Here is an 18,001-nt window from a genome sequence, read left to right on the forward strand (position 1 = left end):
GCAGCAAGAGAAAAGAAATTAGTTACCTCCCAGGGAGTTCCCATAAAACTGTCAACTGATTTCTCGAAAGAAACTTTTCAGGCTAGAATTGATTGGCAAGAAATATATAAAGTTGTGAAACACAGGGACCTACAGCCAAAGACAGCTTTAGCCAGCAAAGTAATCATTTAGAATCAAAGTGCAGATAAACAGCTTACCAGAAAAGAAAAAAACTCTAGGAGTTCATCATTACCAAACCATTATTATATGCAACATTAAAGGGACTTATTTTAAAAAAGATCAAAACTATGAACAATACAATGGCAATAATGATTCTGGACTTCTGGCCAAGATGGAGGCGTAGGTGAAAATACTGTGCCTCCTTGCACAACTAAGTTTAAAGACAACAAAATTTTAGTAATAAAAATGCAACCAAAACACAGAAAATTGAACTGTATGGAAGTCCGACAACAACGAACCATTCAGCCAGACTGTTCAGAGGGGCTTAGTCAGTGCCTGAGCGAGCAGGGTGGTGCAGGAAAAAGTGGCCGAACCCAGCCAGGCACGCAGGTGGTGGTCAGCAGATCCCAGGTGTGGGGTGGCAATGGGTGGACCCAGTGAGGGCACAGGGTGGCTGGCTGACCACGGTCACACATTCACACTCAGATAAACCAGGCAAAGGACCGAGCAGTGGGGCAGACAGTGCAAACTAGGGCTTCAGCGATGAGAGTTAAAGCCTAAAAGCGCTGATTGGAAAAACTTTCAGGGTCGAGTGCCGGGAGAGGCTCCCAGAGTCACAGAGAGTTCATTGGAGAGACCCACAGGGTCCTGGAGGGTGCACAAGCCCACACACCTGGGAACCAGCACCAGAAGTGCCCAGTTTGCTTGTGGGAAGCAGCAGAGAAGACTGAAATCTGAGAAACAGCAGAACAGACGCCATTGCCCCTTTCTGACCCTGCTCCCACAAACAGCATCACAACCCCGCAACTGGATTGCCCCACGCTGGTGAACACCTAAGGCTTCGCCCCCTCATACATAACAGACCAAAACATTATGGCTCAGGAAGAACAGCTCAAAGCTCCAGAGCCAATAATTCTAAGCAACCAAGAGCTAGACAACCTATCAGGTGCACAGTTCAAAATACTGGTGATCAGGATGCTCACAGAACTGGCTGGTTTTAGTCACACATTAGAGGAACAAATGAAGCCTAAGCTAGTTGAAATGAAGGGAAATGCACAGGAAACCAATAGTGATGGAAAGGAAACTGGAACTCAAATCAATGGAGTGGACCAGAAGGAAGAAAAAAATGACCAAACAGTAAAGAATGAAGAAATAAGTATTCAAAAAAATGAGGAGAGGCTTAGGAACTTCCAGGACATCTTTAAACATCCCAACATCCAAATTATAGGGGTACCAGAAGAGGAAAAGGTAGAGCAACAAGTAGAAAACTTATTTGAACAAATAATAAAGGAGAACTTCCCCAGTCTGGCAAAGGAAATACACTTTCAGGAAAGCCAGGAAGCTCAGAGAGTGCCAAAGAAGTTGGACCCAAGAAGGAACACACCAAGGCACATCATAATTACATTAGCCAAGATTAAAATGAAGGAGAGAATCCTAGAAGCAGCAAGAGATAATGGGACATTCACCTACAAAGGAGTTCCCATCAGACTGTTAGCTGATTTCTCAAAAGAGACCTGCAGATAAGAAGAGGCTGGAAAGAAGTATTCCAAGTCATGAAATCCAAAGACCTACAGCCAAGATTGCTCTATCCAGCAAAGCTTTCATTTAGAATGGAAGGGCAGATAAAGTGCTTCTCAGATAAGATCAAATTCAAGGAGTTCATCATCACCAAGCCCTTATTATATGAAAAGTTAAAGGGACTTATCCAAGAAAAAGAAGATAAAAAATATGAAAAGTGAAAGGACATCAAACTCACAGTTCTTAACAACCACACCTAAAACAAAAGCAAACGAAGAGGACAGCTAGATCAGGAGCAGAACCATAGAAATGAAGATCACATGGAAGGTTAGCAGCAGGGGAGTGGGAGGAGGAGAAGTGGGGAGAAGGTACAGAGAATAAGTAGCATAGATGGTAGGTAGAAAATAGATAGGGGGAGGGCAAGAATAGTGGGGGAAATATAGAATCTAAAGAACTTGTGACACATGGACATAATCTAAAGGAGGGGATGGGGGAGGGGTTGTGCCCGGTGGAGGGGAACGAAGGGGTAAATGGGACAACTGTAATGGCATAATCAATAAAATATATAAAAATGGCAATAAATACATATCTATCAACAATGGAATCTAAACACCAAATTAAACAAACAAGAACAGAGATAGAACCTTTGGATCTGGAGAATGTTTTGATGGTTGCCAGAGGCGTGGGGAAATGGGTGAAGAGGTGAGGGGATTCGGAAGTACAAATAAGAAGTTACAAAATAGATATGGGCATGTGAAGTACAGTATAAGAAATGGAGTAGCCAAAGAAGTTTTACGTATGACCCATTGAAATGAACAATGGTGGGGCGATTGCCTGAAGGATTAGAGGGTGTTGGATGGAGGGAAGCAAAGAGGGGAAAATACAGCAAAGGCAATAGCATAATCAATAAAATATAATTTAAAAAACAAAAAAATAAGACTAAATAAGACTAAAATAAGACTAAAATAAGACTAAAATAACTTTACAATACCTTTGATTATGACAACTGGAATTTTCCAATAGTATGTGCATCTTTCTAATCCACCACACTTCACTTTATTGTAGCTTTGTGTATTGTTTCAATTCTATCTGTTCTAATCTGTACTTATGAGCACTTATTTTGTACAGGTTAGTTCGTCTCAGCCTGTCCTTCATATGTAAAATATTAAGCCTAAAAAATTAGTTACACCCAGGGGCGTTCCCATACAACCATCAGCTGATTTCTCAAAAGAAACTTTTCAGTCTAGAAGGGATTGGCAAGAAATATTCAACATTGTGAAAAGTGGGCACCTACAGCCAAAGATTGCTCTAGCATTTTATCATGGTATCCTTTCTTTCTAGAATGTCTGCAGAAGACCAGAAGAAATATAACAGTTTTAAGGGGACTGCAGGTGAGCTCTTCAAAAAGTATAAGGTGGAAATTTCAAATGCAATAAAGAAACCATTTCCTATATTTGAAATTCTCCGGGACCGTGGATTCATCACCGATGAAAAATATAACGTAAGTGAGGTTTACTTTGTCACAATCTGGCAAACAGTGCTAAACTATGTTTTTTTTCTGATGTGTTTGGAGTCAAACATCAGAGAACAACGAGACAACTGAGGAGTCTCCTGTGAGTGGGAACCTTCTCGTGTATTGCTGTAAGTATTCCTACAAGGTCAGAAGGGAGAAGAGAAAACAGGCATTATTGGAAACAGTGCTGCCCCTGACTGAAGGAACAGTGCCCTGTGGTGTCCGGGCCCCAGAGTTTGGTGCATAGCCCTGGAGACAGGCTGGACCCATAGATGAATAATGCCTTGTAGGACTTATACATACAATATAGCACAAAATAGAAAAAACAGTAATTTTAATGAATGAATGAATAAGCTTAATGACTTCATTTAATGAAATAATAATTGTCACAACATTTCATTTCAGTGACTATCAATTCAAATATTTAGATCTGAGAACATTAAAAACCCCAGAGAATAAATGTCTTGTTAGGACAAATTTTAAAGTAAATGCTTGTTATTGTTTCTCCACAGTGTTCAATTGTGGAGAAACTCAACATTGTGGAAAGACCACAATGTTTACCTCCTTTCCTATTTTTTCCTTTTCTTTTGGTATTTCTGGAGTATTGGAATTCTGTTAATTTTAGCAAAAAACTTAAGTGGAAATGCAGAGTTCAAGTTTTCTCTTTCCCTATGAATATACTTACTTTATGGCAAAGTTCACAGGAAGGGAAACATCATCACCTGGCTTCCCCAAGCCCTTCTAGGCTGAGTCTGTCCTGGGGAAGGGACAAGCATTTTCCAGTCGATGGAACAGCAGCTCATCACCTGCTCTGTCGATTCCTAAAACATTTGGCCAGCGCTGCAGGTGTTACACATCACTTAACCTAATTTTTGTTCTACAAAATTGTTCCTCCTCCCATTTACTGTAAACGAGGACAAGGAGATCAAATTCACAAATGGATATTTTCAAGGAAGACAGATTTACTTGTTCCACTTAGTGGTCATACAAACATATACAAATTCTAAACTTTTACATCAGAAGATGCATTCTAGGGAAACTGTCGTACATTAACAATAAAAGCACTTTCTTGGGCTCTTCTGTACTTATATTTTCCCCATTCACTATTTTTTAAGGAGTCTCGAGAAAGTCTTAGAAAACGGATTTCTGTACAAGAAATTGTATATGATATTCTTACTGAACTGGAGAAAACATTTGACCTGCCCCTTCTGGGTGCTTTGTTCAGCAAGGCCATCATGGAGAGCTATCCTGATTTAAGAGACAGTTACAGAATCTTCAAAAAAGGTAATTAGGTTTATTACTGACTTTTTGATGTCCAGGGCCAGTTTTTTCCCACGAGTATATACTGAGTTCCTACCTGTGCCAAACACAGTGCTGGGCAGTGGGGCTACACCAGTTCAGAAAACAGACATGTCATGAGTGAGTCTCTCAAAGCTTATAATGTAATGGATACAGTAAAACACCCACCAGGAGGTCTGCTTAACTAGGCATTTAGACTCACAGGACATGCAGAGACACGGTGGCATCAGATTTACTAAGAAGAACAAATGACAAGAAACATAGCATCCCTAAAGGGTGGAATCAGTTGCTGTTATTCTATGGGACCCTTTGTAATGGTCCCCACAGCAGTCCATCCAGTCATGTGCCACCTGCCTCAAGTGAGAGCTTAGCTATGAGTGTGGGGTCCACCACATTCTAGTCACACAGTGCCCGGAGGAGTCAGTGTCTCATGTAACAACTCTATAATCATAACTTATTGCAACCCCACAAGGAAAGAGCCAACTTACAGGAGTCACCCCATTGGAGGAAGACCAAATATGGCTTAGAGTTCATATCTAGGCCCTCACCGGCCACATGCAAACTCCCTACATACTGTTACTGCCCAATTTTCTCCATAAACCCAGTGTTGGCCTAGCGACACAGAGGGAAGCCACCTTCATCAAGTTTCCAGAGTAATGAGCAAGAAAATTAACCCAAACTCAAATTTGCTTTTAAAGAAGGGGAAAAGGTTTTATTATCACATTCTCCACAACACATGCAGAAATTCTTAAATGTGTAATTTGAGGTGATGTTACTCTTCTGGATGGCGATCTCTAATTGTCTCCCTCTCTTGCGTTCTCTCAGAGTTGCCAGACATAAAAAGTTTCCTGGAGATTGATGGAGAAAACGAGGGGCAATCTGATATCCAACTAGGCCTTGAACAAGGTGATTGCAGCCAAATAAAAACGGATTCTCATCTGCTAAGAGGAAAGGAGAAAGGGAGGTGGGCTCTGAGGCCAGAGTAAGGTTTGGGAATCTGAGGAGAATCATAGAGGAAACTGGAGAATGTAGTGGGGGTTATATGTGTGAGCATCGGCCCAGAGGCCAATCCTGGAGGAGTAGCTGTGCCAGCAGACCAGGAGCTCCATAACCAAGACAAAGGAACAGGAACCCAGAGTGTCAGGAAACCAGATTTAATAAGAATGCTGACCTGGAAGTAATTGTGATTTAGAAAAACCCTGGGAGAGAAGATCAGCGTGAAGCTGTGAAGGACTAGGAATTGTGGACACACAGTCAATATCACATAGGAGGTCCTTGATGGTGACAGAAAATGGGACTGACTTAAATATAGGGGATGCTGTCCAAGAGCAGGAATGTTCAAGGAGATAGGCAGTCATATGAGGAGAGAAGAGGGGAAGAAGTAAGATGTGGAGGAGAGGATGGTTATGATTTGAGAGAGAGAGAAGGAAGAGAAATGAAAGACAGGAAGGAGAAGGAAGTGAAGGACACAATAAAACAACCATATTATTAGGAGCTTACTTATTGAACATTGACTCATGCAGTTGTGGGCTTAGTGCTCACAGCTGCCCTTGGGGAGTAGTCTTCTTATCTGCCCATGTGCGAAAGATGAGACTGAAATCTAGAGAGACTGTCTATGCAGTTGGCTTGGGGTCAAATAGGCAGGATAAACCTAGATATTCTGAACCCAGAGTCTGTGTTCCTAACCCTGTGCACACCAGATAGTCTCACGGAAAGGACAGAAGCCCGAAACAAAAATAGGGAACATAAGCAGAGAGAAATGCATAAAAAGAAGAATAACAGGAGCTGGAGGAAGTGCAGGAAATCAGACATTGAATCTCATGAAAATTCCAACAATACAGAAAAACAGACATGCAGAGTAAGGGTGTGGTGTGAAGGGAAGTGGAGAGGAGAGAACAAGATTTTGTAGAAAGTAAGGTTACCAGTCAAAGGCAGCTCTAAAAAAATAGTTCATGGTGACTTTGGGTGACACGAAAAGTCATCAGCAGTTACTGAGTGGCTTGTGAACAGTCTCAGTAAGATGGCCTGGCTGAGACCAGCGGTGTAGTGGATGGCCATAGTCACACGGGGACCCCAGGGTCCAGATGAGATCTGTATTAATACCTGGGGGAGGGGATTATCAAGTCTTACCTTGTAAAGGTTTACATGGGACTAGGGGAGAACAGCACAGCTTGTACTTCAATTCCTAAAATAAATTTCTACTTTCTTTCCCCAGAACCTGGTAAAAACTCATATTCAAACCTGCCTTGGAGCAGCCCACCTCCCTTGAATTACACTGGTGTGTTTCTAGTAACTGCTGTTTTTATCTTATTCTAGCATGTGCAGTGGGGGGCGGGGAATGAGGGCTGATTGTGCAGAATAGTCATTCTTTGCATCTGCAGTTTCCCCAAAGATTTAGAAAACAGAGTCTTCATTTTCCTGGTTGCTGGGAGGGCTGGTCCTTCCCTACCTCCTGCATGTCCTTCCCTACCTACCTCTGCCATCCCTGGCCTGGACCTATTGGCCCTGCACTTGGTTTCACAGTCTCTGCCTCTGTCTTGCTCGACACTGGCTGCAGCCTTGCTTTGACGTCATACCCAGCGGTGGCCAGCACTGCAGAGAGAAGAGTGGGGCAGGGATAATGAGCGTTCCCCTGGGCCAGGGTCTCTCAGGTGTTGGGCCCCTTGCACAAGAGCAGGGACACCATGCAAATGTTGTGCGAACCCTCTCCCCTCACCTCCGGGACTGCAGGCCTGGCACTGCTCTAAAGCACCCTGGAAGGCACAGTATGCAGCCTTCACTGGGATGTGTTATTTTGAGAAAGTATGATTTAAATTAGTAACACATTGTTATTTAAATAAACCTTTCAGAATGATTTTTGAGAACACCTTTATACTTTTCACAAGTCATGTTTACTCAAAGTTAACATTTAAGAGTATAAAATATCCAGCATGCATCAATCCATACTCTTCTTACTTTATCTACAAGTGAGCTGGTGGGCACAGAGGGGTGAGAGGAAGGAACAGTGATGAGTAATGGGCAGAAAAGGGTTTCACTGTGTGTGTGTGTGTGTGTGTGTGTGTGTAGGGGGATGTGGTGGGGAGGAAACAATGACATTATAACCCAAATATTGCAAACAAGCCACCAATAAATGTGTCCAAGAGTCTGACCCACCTAGGATGGTTGACTGTGACATGTACAGGGGTGGAAAAGGCTGTGTCTCATGTCCCTTCTTCTAAGAGGTGGCTCCAAAGAACTATGGATATTGCATTAGAATGCACCAGGGCCCAAGTTCTATGTTAAAATTGTAAAAATTAATTTTGTAAATCACATTTATTATAAATTACTTTGCTTAGAAAATAGTTCTAAATTAAAAAAGTCAAGCTGCAATGAAAGTAACATTTAACCTTTCACACACTATTGGGGTGGCTGGGAACATTATTCGTCAATAATGAATGCAGGAGGTTCACCATGGGGAAGAGGGTGTGCAGGTCCCGGGAGGTTTACTCAGAGATTCATTCCTTGTTGTTTCCTGCTCTGCTCTGCCCTCTAACTCTGGCCACAGACCTCCGCAGACTTGTTTGCCAGCAACCTTGCACTGCGTCCAGCTGAGTTCCTAACCTGGTAGACAGTAGCAAGACATTACAGGGTGGGAGTAAGGGAGAAGTTGGTAAATATTGGTGTCACTTTCTTGGGCCTCAGCTCTGACAGTGGCTGCATCTTCCCCATGACACCACTTCCCACCATGTAGGCCAGCCATAGTACAGCTTCTCTCTATCTGGTGACTTTGGGACGTGACCTCACCCGCGTAGCCCAGTGCATACCTTCCTCTTGACTATTTTGAGAGCTGCCACATTTTCCATTTGGGCTTCTCAGCTCTTCCATCAGCTGTATAACTAATCATCTGGATTAAATTCCTTCTGCTCTAAAGCTTAGAGAGCTTTGAATTTTATTTTTCTTTTGGACCCTGATTGATATAGGGGTCAAATAAAATATCTGTGAATCAAAATGTGGTCTAGGTCCTGCCACATCTGATAATGGACTCTCAGAGCAAGTCCCTGGAACAGAAGAGACAGCTGCTATAGTTCATACAACCACTGACAACAATGGTGCACTGGAAAGCCAACAAGCAAATGAGCAATGTGCCCAGCAGTCTGAGCCAGCAGGTAAGACTGAGTGTCTGGGTTGCATGAGTGTGGAGGGGAAAGGGCTGGTGGAGGGACTCAGTGTGGTGGACACAGTCACAGGAGTAGAACCTTGGTAATGATGGGAATGCTCAGATGGAGAGAACATCAAGACAAAATTGATATAGAAGAGGCATTCACAGGTCATAAAAATAATTAAGAAATATAATAGGAGACAGTGGGAAACATTGCAGAGAATGGATAAACTGAAGGTTCACATAGGGCACAGCAGGGTCAGATCCAAAGTGAGGCAGGAACCCAAAGGCCTGTGAAGAGGATCTCACCATCAGCACCTCCTGTGCTGTAGACAACTACTTTGCTCCACCATGGACCCTGCTGGGCCCTGGTGCACAGTGATATAATAAGTGTAGAGAAGTAAGTATGAATAGAAAAAGATATAGAGGGAAATAAATATCAATAAATAGTAAAATGGGGACACACCAAGAGCACTACGTTGCGAATGAGTCAAGGACAATGAATGAAGAACCGGCAGGGAGAGGACCAAGCACTGTCTGATCGGAGGAGACAGTCACCCCAAAGAGGGCACAAGGGGCTTATCCTAGTTCCACTGAGAAGGTACGGTGTCCACGGTGATGAAAATGGCCTGAGAACCTTCTCAGATAAAAATAGGCCTCTCCTCTGAAAAGTAGAAACAAAGTAAAAAAAAAAAAAGAGTTAAAAGAGGCACAAGGGAAGGACAGCAGAGCAGCAGGAAAGGAGAGGGTGGGAGAGCTCTCCCTGCAGTGGAATTATAGGGAGAAGAGCTTAATTGTACTGAGGGGGTTCACTCTCTCTGAAGAGACAAGTGAAATTCTGCATTTTTGCAATTCGGTCCAGGAGCAGAGCTACTGAACCATGGAATCCCAGTGAATTCCGGCCGTACAGATCCAGCAAACATAAAGAAGGAAAAGCCATTTTTTAATTCAGGAGTTGATTGGGAAGCCCAAGGAAGGACTGACTGTAACCAGGCATCTGCCATAATAGGCAAGGCTGACTGAAGGAGTGTGTGATGTGAATCACAGTACTGGGCAAGGGTCTGGGACATGTCAGAGGGCCCATGCAGGCTGTCCTGCTGACCTGGGTTAGAGGTAGGTAGGGGAGGGAACCAGTGCCTTATGCGGTGAGTTCAGCAGAGAAGTGTCCGCAGTAATTGGAAAAATATCAAAACAAAAATGGTTGACTTAAGCATTGACATCCCACTGTTTCTATGCAATGGAAGAAAGTGACCGATGTAGGGGTTGAGGGAAATCAAAGAACCAGGGTATTCATTACAGGAGAGAAAGCGGAACACACGAAGACAAGGAGAGTTATAAAGACATGCCATCAACAGGCATAATTAGTGGAAATTGTTTGAGCCAACGGGAAAACGAATTAAAATGAGAATGAAAGAAGAGGTAGAATGTGGGTGGAGGTGGGAGACAGGGTGACTGTGTGGTAAGAAGAGCTGCAGAATGGGTACAGCTGCCTTTTGTGCCTGAATCTCAATACCTTCTTTGTAGGACCTGGAGCAACCTGCCAGGCCTACACCTTAGGGCACAGACCAGGGGGACCTGCAGGAGTTAACTTAGCTCCTCAGTCTTTGTAGTGCTCTTGTCATGGGTTTTCCTGTCCAAGGGCTCCTTGGGCCACTAAGGGGTTTTTGTTCTTTGTACAGAGATCAGCAATGAGGACTCTGCAGAAAGCAGAAACAGAGAAAAGGCCCCAGAAGTTTCCACCTCAGGAGTAAAAAGGAAACCTGGTAAGGAGGAGGCAACTTAAGGCTTGGGCTGCAGGAAGTTGAATTAACAGATACTGTTTTGTGAGGCATCTATTCTGAATTGATTCTGCACTAAGGATCCAGTCCATTCTGGAATCCCATTCTCTGCATTTTACTTGATCACTTTGGGATGTGCAAGATGAGAAATAATTTTATTTATATTTTTGAAGATGAGGCTGTATATTGGTGGGTTCTATTAATATATGCATCTATAAGGTGATTGTATAGTAGAAATAGGCTGGCAAAGTAATGAGCTTGCTTTAAAATTAACTGATATAAGTATAAAGTACTGAATTTATACAATTATTTCTAAAGAGAAGAGAAAACAAATATTTCTTTACTGGAAGGTCACATCTGAACACAAACTTTGAATAGTGTCAAGAGTCAACTCCTCCAGCTATCTAGTGTTAGCAGAAATGCATAAGGTATTTTGAAACCCAGAGTATTTTTTCTATGGAGTTCTTCAGCAAGTCATGAACATATAGTGACTTTTCAAAGGACCTTTGTAAAGAGTGTCGTACTTTTTCCTTTACAGCAACCCTGAGGGGTAAGCAGGATGGACAGTGTTACTCTTGTTTCTAGATGAGCAAACACAATCACATAATATTAGAAGTTCTGGCCACAGTGATCAGACAAGAGAAAGAAATAAAAGGCATCCAAATTGGCAAGGAGTAAGTAAAACCGTCAGAGTTTGCAGATGACAAGATAGTGTGCAGAGAAAATCTCATAAACTCCATCAAAAAACAACTCAATATAAGAAGTGAATATGGCAAAACAGTGTGATGCAAAGTCAATATTCAGAAATTGAAGGCATATTTGCACACCAACAATGATGGATCACAAACATAAGTCAGAAAAAAAACACCCATTTTCTATAGCAACAAGAAAAATAGAGCACCTAGGAATAAACCTAACAGTGAAGTAAAAGACTTATACTCAGAAAACTACACAACACTGAAGAGAGAAATTAAGGAAGGCATAAATAAATGGAAGCAAAGACCATGTTCATAGATTGCAAGAATTAACATCATCAAAATGCCCAAAGCAATTTATAGATCATTGCAATCTCTCTTAAAATACCAATGACATACTTCACAGATATAGAACAAACATTCAAAAATTTATATGGAATCATAAATGAAATTGAGTAGCTTCAGCCACTTTGAGAAAGAAGATCAAAGTAGGAGGGATCACAACACCTAATACCAAAGTATATTACAAGGCCACTGCTATCAGTACAGTCTGACACTTGCATAAGAACAGTCACATAGATCAATGGAACATAATAGAGAACCCAGAAATAAGCTCATGTCTCTATGGTCTTATTGGACTGTAGGGGACCGGTTTGTTTTAGTCTGGCAAATATGACTCAGCTCTGTGTGGAAAACCTACAGAAGCAAAGTGGTGGGCAGGAGACAGATCTTCAAACTGTTTTCCCGTGGGAATCAGGCCTAAAAAATGCATACAGATTGTTATGGTTTGCTCTTGCTAAAACTCCATCACCCTGGTCTAAAACAACAAATGTGTATAGTTTATCTTCCAGGTAATATCCAAAGCCTGTATGAGTTTTCCCAAGGACAGAGCTAATCAGCTCATCGCCATTCCCCTCTGCATGTTATTTTCATTTCCTTGATTGTACCTAAAATGTAGACAATAATATTCTATGTAATAAGTAATAAATCTTTCTCTGATGTAAGACCTGAGGAAAGCAATATAAAAGCCTGTCTAGGCAAGGGTCTAGGGGCTCCCTTCTTGAAGGAGTAGCCGAGGCGTCCATAGGCACTCTCCCCTTGAGAGAGTAGTTGTGCCGTTCCCTTTCCCCCCACAGGATTGTTGTCCCCTGTGCATTCATTCTCGTCATCAGCCACAACAGGCAGACTCTGCTGACCAGGGTCTGCCACATCTGGTGCCCAGGAACAGGGACGCAAAGGCTATCAGCCACATTGGACCATAAGAGTCCTGAGTCTTATTGGACCACACGAGTCCTCCCCTGTGGGCAGGAGCATAAAATGGAATAATAATAGCCTCTTCAACAAATGTTGTTGGGAGATCTGGACAGTTACATGCAAAAATATCAAACTCGATCACCAACTTTTGGCAGGAATGCAGACTGGTGCAGCCACTGTGGAAAACAGTATAGAATTTCTTAAAAAAATTAAAAATGGAACTGCCTTTTAACCTGGCAATTCCACTGCTGTAAATACACCCTAAGAATCCCGAAACACCAGTTCAAAAGAACTCATACACTCCTATGTTCACAGCAGTGCTATGTACAACAGCCAAGATTTGGAAACAGCCTAAGTGCCCCTCAGTAAATGAGTGGATCAAAAAAGTGGGTACATTTACACAAGGGAATATTACACAGCAGAAAGAAAGAAGGAATGCCTACCCTTTGCAACAGTATGGATAGAATTGGGGAGCATTATGCTAAGTGAAATAAGCCAGTCAGTGAAAGACAAATACCACATGATCTCAAAATCAACAAAACAAACAAGCAAGCAAAATATAATCAGAGACATTGAAATTAAGAACAATCTGACAATAACCAGAAGGGAGGTATGAGGGGACAATGGGGGAAGGGGGAAAGGTTTTCAGGGGCAACAGTAAAGAACACATAGACAAAATCAAGGGGAGGGGGTGGATTCAGGGGAGGGAGGTGGGGATGTCTGGAGTTGGTGGAAGTTGTGGGGGGAAAATGTAGACAACTGTACTTGAACAACAATAAATTTTTTTTAAAAAGGACAGACAGTAACCAGAGGAGAGAAGTGGGATAAAACACAAAAGAAGGGAAAGGGTCCGTTTAAGGAACATGTATCAGAGACCCCGTAACAAAGATAAGGAGTGGGGAGGACTGAATGTGGGAGATGGTGAGTAGGTAGGTCAGGGGAGAGTAATGGGAGAAAAAAAATGGGACTATTGTAAAAATTGGGACTATTTATTGTAATTGAACAACAATAAAAATTGTAAAAATTCTTTTCTCATTTTGATGCTCTGCTTAGGTGCTTACTATCATCTTGTCTTCTAAATCAATGATATGATCCTCTGCTTCATCTAATCTGCTGTTCATTCCTTATAATATATTCTTTATTTCAGGTATTGTATTCCACATTTCTGATTGGTTATTCTTTATGGTTTCTATGTTCTTTTTGATGCTTCCTCTCTCTTTAGTGAAGTTCGGAGATCATCCATTCTTCACCTAAGGCCCTTGAGCATCCTATAACCATTGTTTTAAACTCTGCATCATTTTGGTTACTTCCATTTCATTTAATTATTGTCCTGGGGATTTACTTTGCTTCATTTACTCAGGGCATAGTTCTTTATCTTCCCATTTTCTCTGTGTATTAGATAGATCTGCTATGACTCCCAAACTGGGGATGATGGCTTCATAATGGAGGTGTCTTGTGCTCAGTGGCACAATCTTCCAGATCACCTGAAGCTAGGCTTCCGTTGGTTGTTCTCATTAAATTCTCTATAATTATCTGTCAATTCAGTGCTAGCCAGGAGCAGTTCAGTGTAGCTTCCACCTACTGCATAGCCATCTTGAAATCGACCATCCCCAGCCCACATTTTTATGGATTTCTGTCCTCCAGCATGTCACAAATTTAAATGGGGAATTTTATGTGAAGTTTTGCACAGATTTCCTCATAAAGACACTAACATCTGAACAGGATATGATGCCTGTTCTTACAGCTGAGTGTAATGGAATTTAAGAGAATTTTTTAAAGTGATATTGAAAAATGAAGGAAGACCCAGGGCCAATTGTGAAGTCATACTTCTCAGTGTAGTAGGCTTTCAGTTCCTTTTAAAGAAAGAGAAGAACAATAAATCAAACACCGTTTTAAACTCAATCCTCCTGCAGTATTAATCATGCTAATATTTGCAACTTTCATCTATTCTTTTCTGTTTTCTCACTACCACCTGTTATTTTGTAGGTACTGTGAATCCTGAAAACAAATCTACTCCAGGAAAAAACAAGAAGAAAAAGAGTAAGAATAAAATTTTACTTGCTTTGGATATGAGAAATAAGTTTTATAATCCTAGTATTTTATCATTATTATTATTATTCATAATATTGTGGTTAGTAGAATGATGGTTCCTCAAGATGTTCATGTTGTAATCCCTGAAACCTGTAATGTGTTATCTCCCATTGCTAGTGGGCTTTGCAGGTGTAATTAAACCAGGGACCTGGAGGTGGGGGAGATTACCCTGGATCCCCTGGATGGCCCCAATACACTCCCAGAGGCCTTTAAAAGTGGAGAGCTTTTCTTGGCTGTGGACAGAGGAAGGAGTGACTATGGAGGAACAGTCAGAGAGGTGCCATATCGCTGGCTCTGCAGATGGAGCAGGGACTAGGGAATGTGGGGGACCATAAGAAGCAGGGAAAATCAAGGAATCAAATCGTCCCCCAAGCCTCCAGAAAGGAATGAAAGTCTGCAAAAAACCTTTATTTGAGCCCTGTAAGGCAGTGCCAGAATTCTTACTGACATTATTTTAAAATAATAAGTTTATGTTCTTTTAAACCACTATTTGTAGTAAATTGTTATGGCAGCAATGTGGAAATAAACAGACTCATCCTTAACAGTGGGTTATGCTATAGAACATTTTCTAAAAATGTGCTGATGGCTATGGGCCGGGAGAACAGGCTGGAAGAATTTTAACTTGAATGGTTAAAAATTCCTAGATTGAGCAGCTTGTAGAATGTGGGTGGTGAAGCCCTAGTGAGGACTCAGCAAGAGGGACGAACATGAGAACAACAACCTTTGTTGTCTCAGAAAATACAAAATCATCCTGAACAGCACAAATATGGAGGTTTCAAGGTGTGACTGCTTAGGGCTCAGAAGGAAATAAGAACATGTTTTAGAAAACTGGAGGAAGAGGATTCTCACTACACAGTGACAAAAATTACAACCAAATCCTTTTCTGCAGTTATGTGGAAAGCAGAACTTTCTGGATATACACTAAGGAGATTTCTAGGTGATGATGATGCAGCTGGTTTATTTTTGCTGCTTACAGTAAAATGTGAGAAAAAAGAGATAAACTGAGGGTGAAATTGTAAGGCAAAATAAATCAAGACGTGATCATTTGGAGAAGTCTGAGCCTATTCTGGTCGAAAATGATGGTAAAATTAGAAGACCCACTGTCAGGCAAGTGTGCTCTATAGAATGACTAAGAGTGTGGCTGTACAACTTTTTGCTAGAGCCTCAGAAGTAGCAAAATGCCAGAATACTCAGTCACAGAGAGGTGGTTTGATGAGATGTTGTGTGTGACTCAGATCCCTCCAGCCATCTTAGCAGAAGCCAAAAATTTTCCATGTACACTATCATGTCATCTGCAAACAGTGACAGTTTTGTTTCCTCTTTTCCAATTTCGATGTCTTTTATTTCTTTTTCTTGTCTGATCACTGTGGCTAAAACTTCCAATACTATATTGAATAGAAGTGGTGAAAGTGGACAACCTTGTCTTGTTCCTGGTCTTAGTGGAAAAGATTTAGTTTTCTTTTTTTCTTTCTTTATTTATTTGAATATTTTTTCTTTTGCTGCTCTCCTTCGGGGTTTTTTCTGGCTTGTCTTCCAAATCACTGATTCAACACTGTGCTTCATCTAACTTACCATTTATTCCTTCCAGTGTATCATTTATTTCAGATATAGCATTCTTTATTTCTGACTGGTCCTTTTCTATAGTTTCCATGTCTTTTCTATGTTACTGAGCATCCTATAATGGCTACTTTAAATTTTATGGGTGATAACTTGCTTGCCTTCATTTCATTTTGCTCTTATGGAGAATTCTTTTGTTCTTTCAATTGGAGCTTGTTTCTTTGATTCCCTTTTTGACAGACGTTTTGTGTTTGTTTCTATGTGTTTGAGAAATCAACAGACTCTGGGGTAGACTTGTGTCACACTGTCACATGCTGACTGTGACTGGCCTTAGGCAACATGTTTGGAGTTATCAGCGATTTACACACCACAGCTCCCTCTGCTGGACCTGGTGTGTGCCAAAACAACCAGGGTGACCCCAAGGCCAGCTTTTACCATCATGGGACCTGTGGGAGGGTCTACTAAAGTCTCAGATTTCCCAGCTATCTGTCTCTTTTTGCAGGCTTCTGTTAAGCTTAATCACTGAAAGTGCCTGGATCTGTACTCCTCAGCAGCCCAGCTTAAGCTCCACAGTGTGGGGCAGGAGGGATTCCTGCAGATGCGGCTATCACTTCCCTCAGGCTGATGCCACGCGGAAGGGAGTGCTCTGCCTGAGAAAGGTGACTTCCGCAATATGGGGAATGATCCAGCACAGGGTTGCTGGAGGCTGACCCTTCAGGTCTCTCCCCAGAGCCACCAAACCCAGACTCTCCTCATGAGGCTTTAGTCTACTCTGTCCCCCCTCTGCCAGGGCCTAGAGTAAGTGGCTGCAAACAAAACTTTTTTTGCATTGGCCCACTAAGAGGCTCTCTGTGCTTCTAGCCATCTCTCCCTGGCACACAGAAACCACGCTACTTTTCATACCCAGATGTTATTTGGGGCTTTTTCCAGGTCTGGTGCTGCACACTGGTGTACTGACCTTGGGGACACCCTCTTGCCACTGAAATGTTCCTTTGGAACTCTAGCTGCCACTTGTGGGAGCCCAGCCAGCCCTCTCACACTGCCGGACTTCCTACCATCCTCATTTGTGGTTATGTGGTTTCTTCCATAAATCCTGGGTTATAAGGCTTTTCTCCAGCTATTGTTCAGTTGGTTATGATATTTTCCTTTAATTTAGTTGGCCTTCCAGTTTGGTCCCAGAAGGAGGTTATTGTAGATTGCACCTCCCCTGCCATCATCTGGGATTCTTACTCATCAAGTCTTAAACTGGAGGTCCTGCCAGCTATTAGGGAATTTATGAACTGTGGTATTCTGTCTGGACTATGACATCTCCAGGAATGTAGATATTAGCAAATTCGGAATTAAAAGTAGGTATCTGGAATACCATATGAGGAATTGACTTCATTAACTCTTTAAAATTTGTTGAAAGTTCTTTTGGAAGCTAATGTGTGATCAATATTTATAAATGTTTTAAGTCCCCTTAAAATAATATACATTTGAACTATATGTTGGCAGTGACTTCTCCCTGTGTACATTTTTTTTATGAAACCCACTGTTTAAATCTATGGGATCCACAGTAATAAGTTGTCCTTGATCCATCAGGCTTGTATATAGTGATGTGTTAAATTTTCCAAATGATTGAATATTTGCCAATTCTTTCTTGTACTGTTGTTTGACTTTAAGTACTTTGACACTATTAATGATTATAATCATTTACTGGATGTGTTCTTTCATAGTTACAGAGTGCTATTCTTCATCCTTATTAATGCTTTTTGCCTTCAAATTTCTTTTTTCAGAGGGCTAATTTTGTTACATTAACTTATGCTTTCTGTTCTCTTACCTATTCATTAAACCTTCTTATACAGTTTTATTTCATGCCTCTCATAATGACACAGCTTTTTGTAATCTTCTCTGAAAATCCTAATCTTTTAATAGATAAGTTTTATTTGTTGCTTTAATTATGATCCCTGACATATGTGGGCTAATATATCTATATTCTTGCTAATCACACCTTTTGTGT

The 18,001-nt window shown here is 41.6% G+C and overlaps 1 protein-coding gene across 6 annotated transcripts in view; it reads left to right on the plus strand.

Annotated features, from left to right (window-relative positions):
• The window catches only part of LOC118975411 (nuclear body protein SP140-like protein), a 138,248-nt gene that overhangs the window by 53,848 nt on the left and 66,399 nt on the right, over positions 1 to 18,001 (plus strand). The window contains exons 2-9 of one of the 6 annotated variants that reach the window (XM_037029330.1): positions 3,019 to 3,178; positions 4,306 to 4,474; positions 5,315 to 5,395; positions 6,705 to 6,767; positions 8,488 to 8,634; positions 9,490 to 9,636; positions 10,307 to 10,390; positions 14,341 to 14,394. The exons of the other annotated variants lie outside the window; for them this stretch is intronic. Coding sequence (XP_036885225.1) covers positions 3,019 to 3,178; positions 4,306 to 4,474; positions 5,315 to 5,395; positions 6,705 to 6,767; positions 8,488 to 8,634; positions 9,490 to 9,636; positions 10,307 to 10,390; positions 14,341 to 14,394 — 905 coding nt within the window. The remainder of the gene's footprint in view (positions 1 to 3,018; positions 3,179 to 4,305; positions 4,475 to 5,314; positions 5,396 to 6,704; positions 6,768 to 8,487; positions 8,635 to 9,489; positions 9,637 to 10,306; positions 10,391 to 14,340; positions 14,395 to 18,001) is intronic. 6 annotated transcript variants of the gene reach the window in all.

The sequence above is a fragment of the Sturnira hondurensis genome, unplaced genomic scaffold (genome assembly GCF_014824575.4).
Source record: "Sturnira hondurensis isolate 20B ecotype Veracruz unplaced genomic scaffold, ASM1482457v3 Scaffold0020237, whole genome shotgun sequence".
Classification (NCBI taxonomy): Eukaryota; Metazoa; Chordata; class Mammalia; order Chiroptera; family Phyllostomidae; genus Sturnira; species Sturnira hondurensis.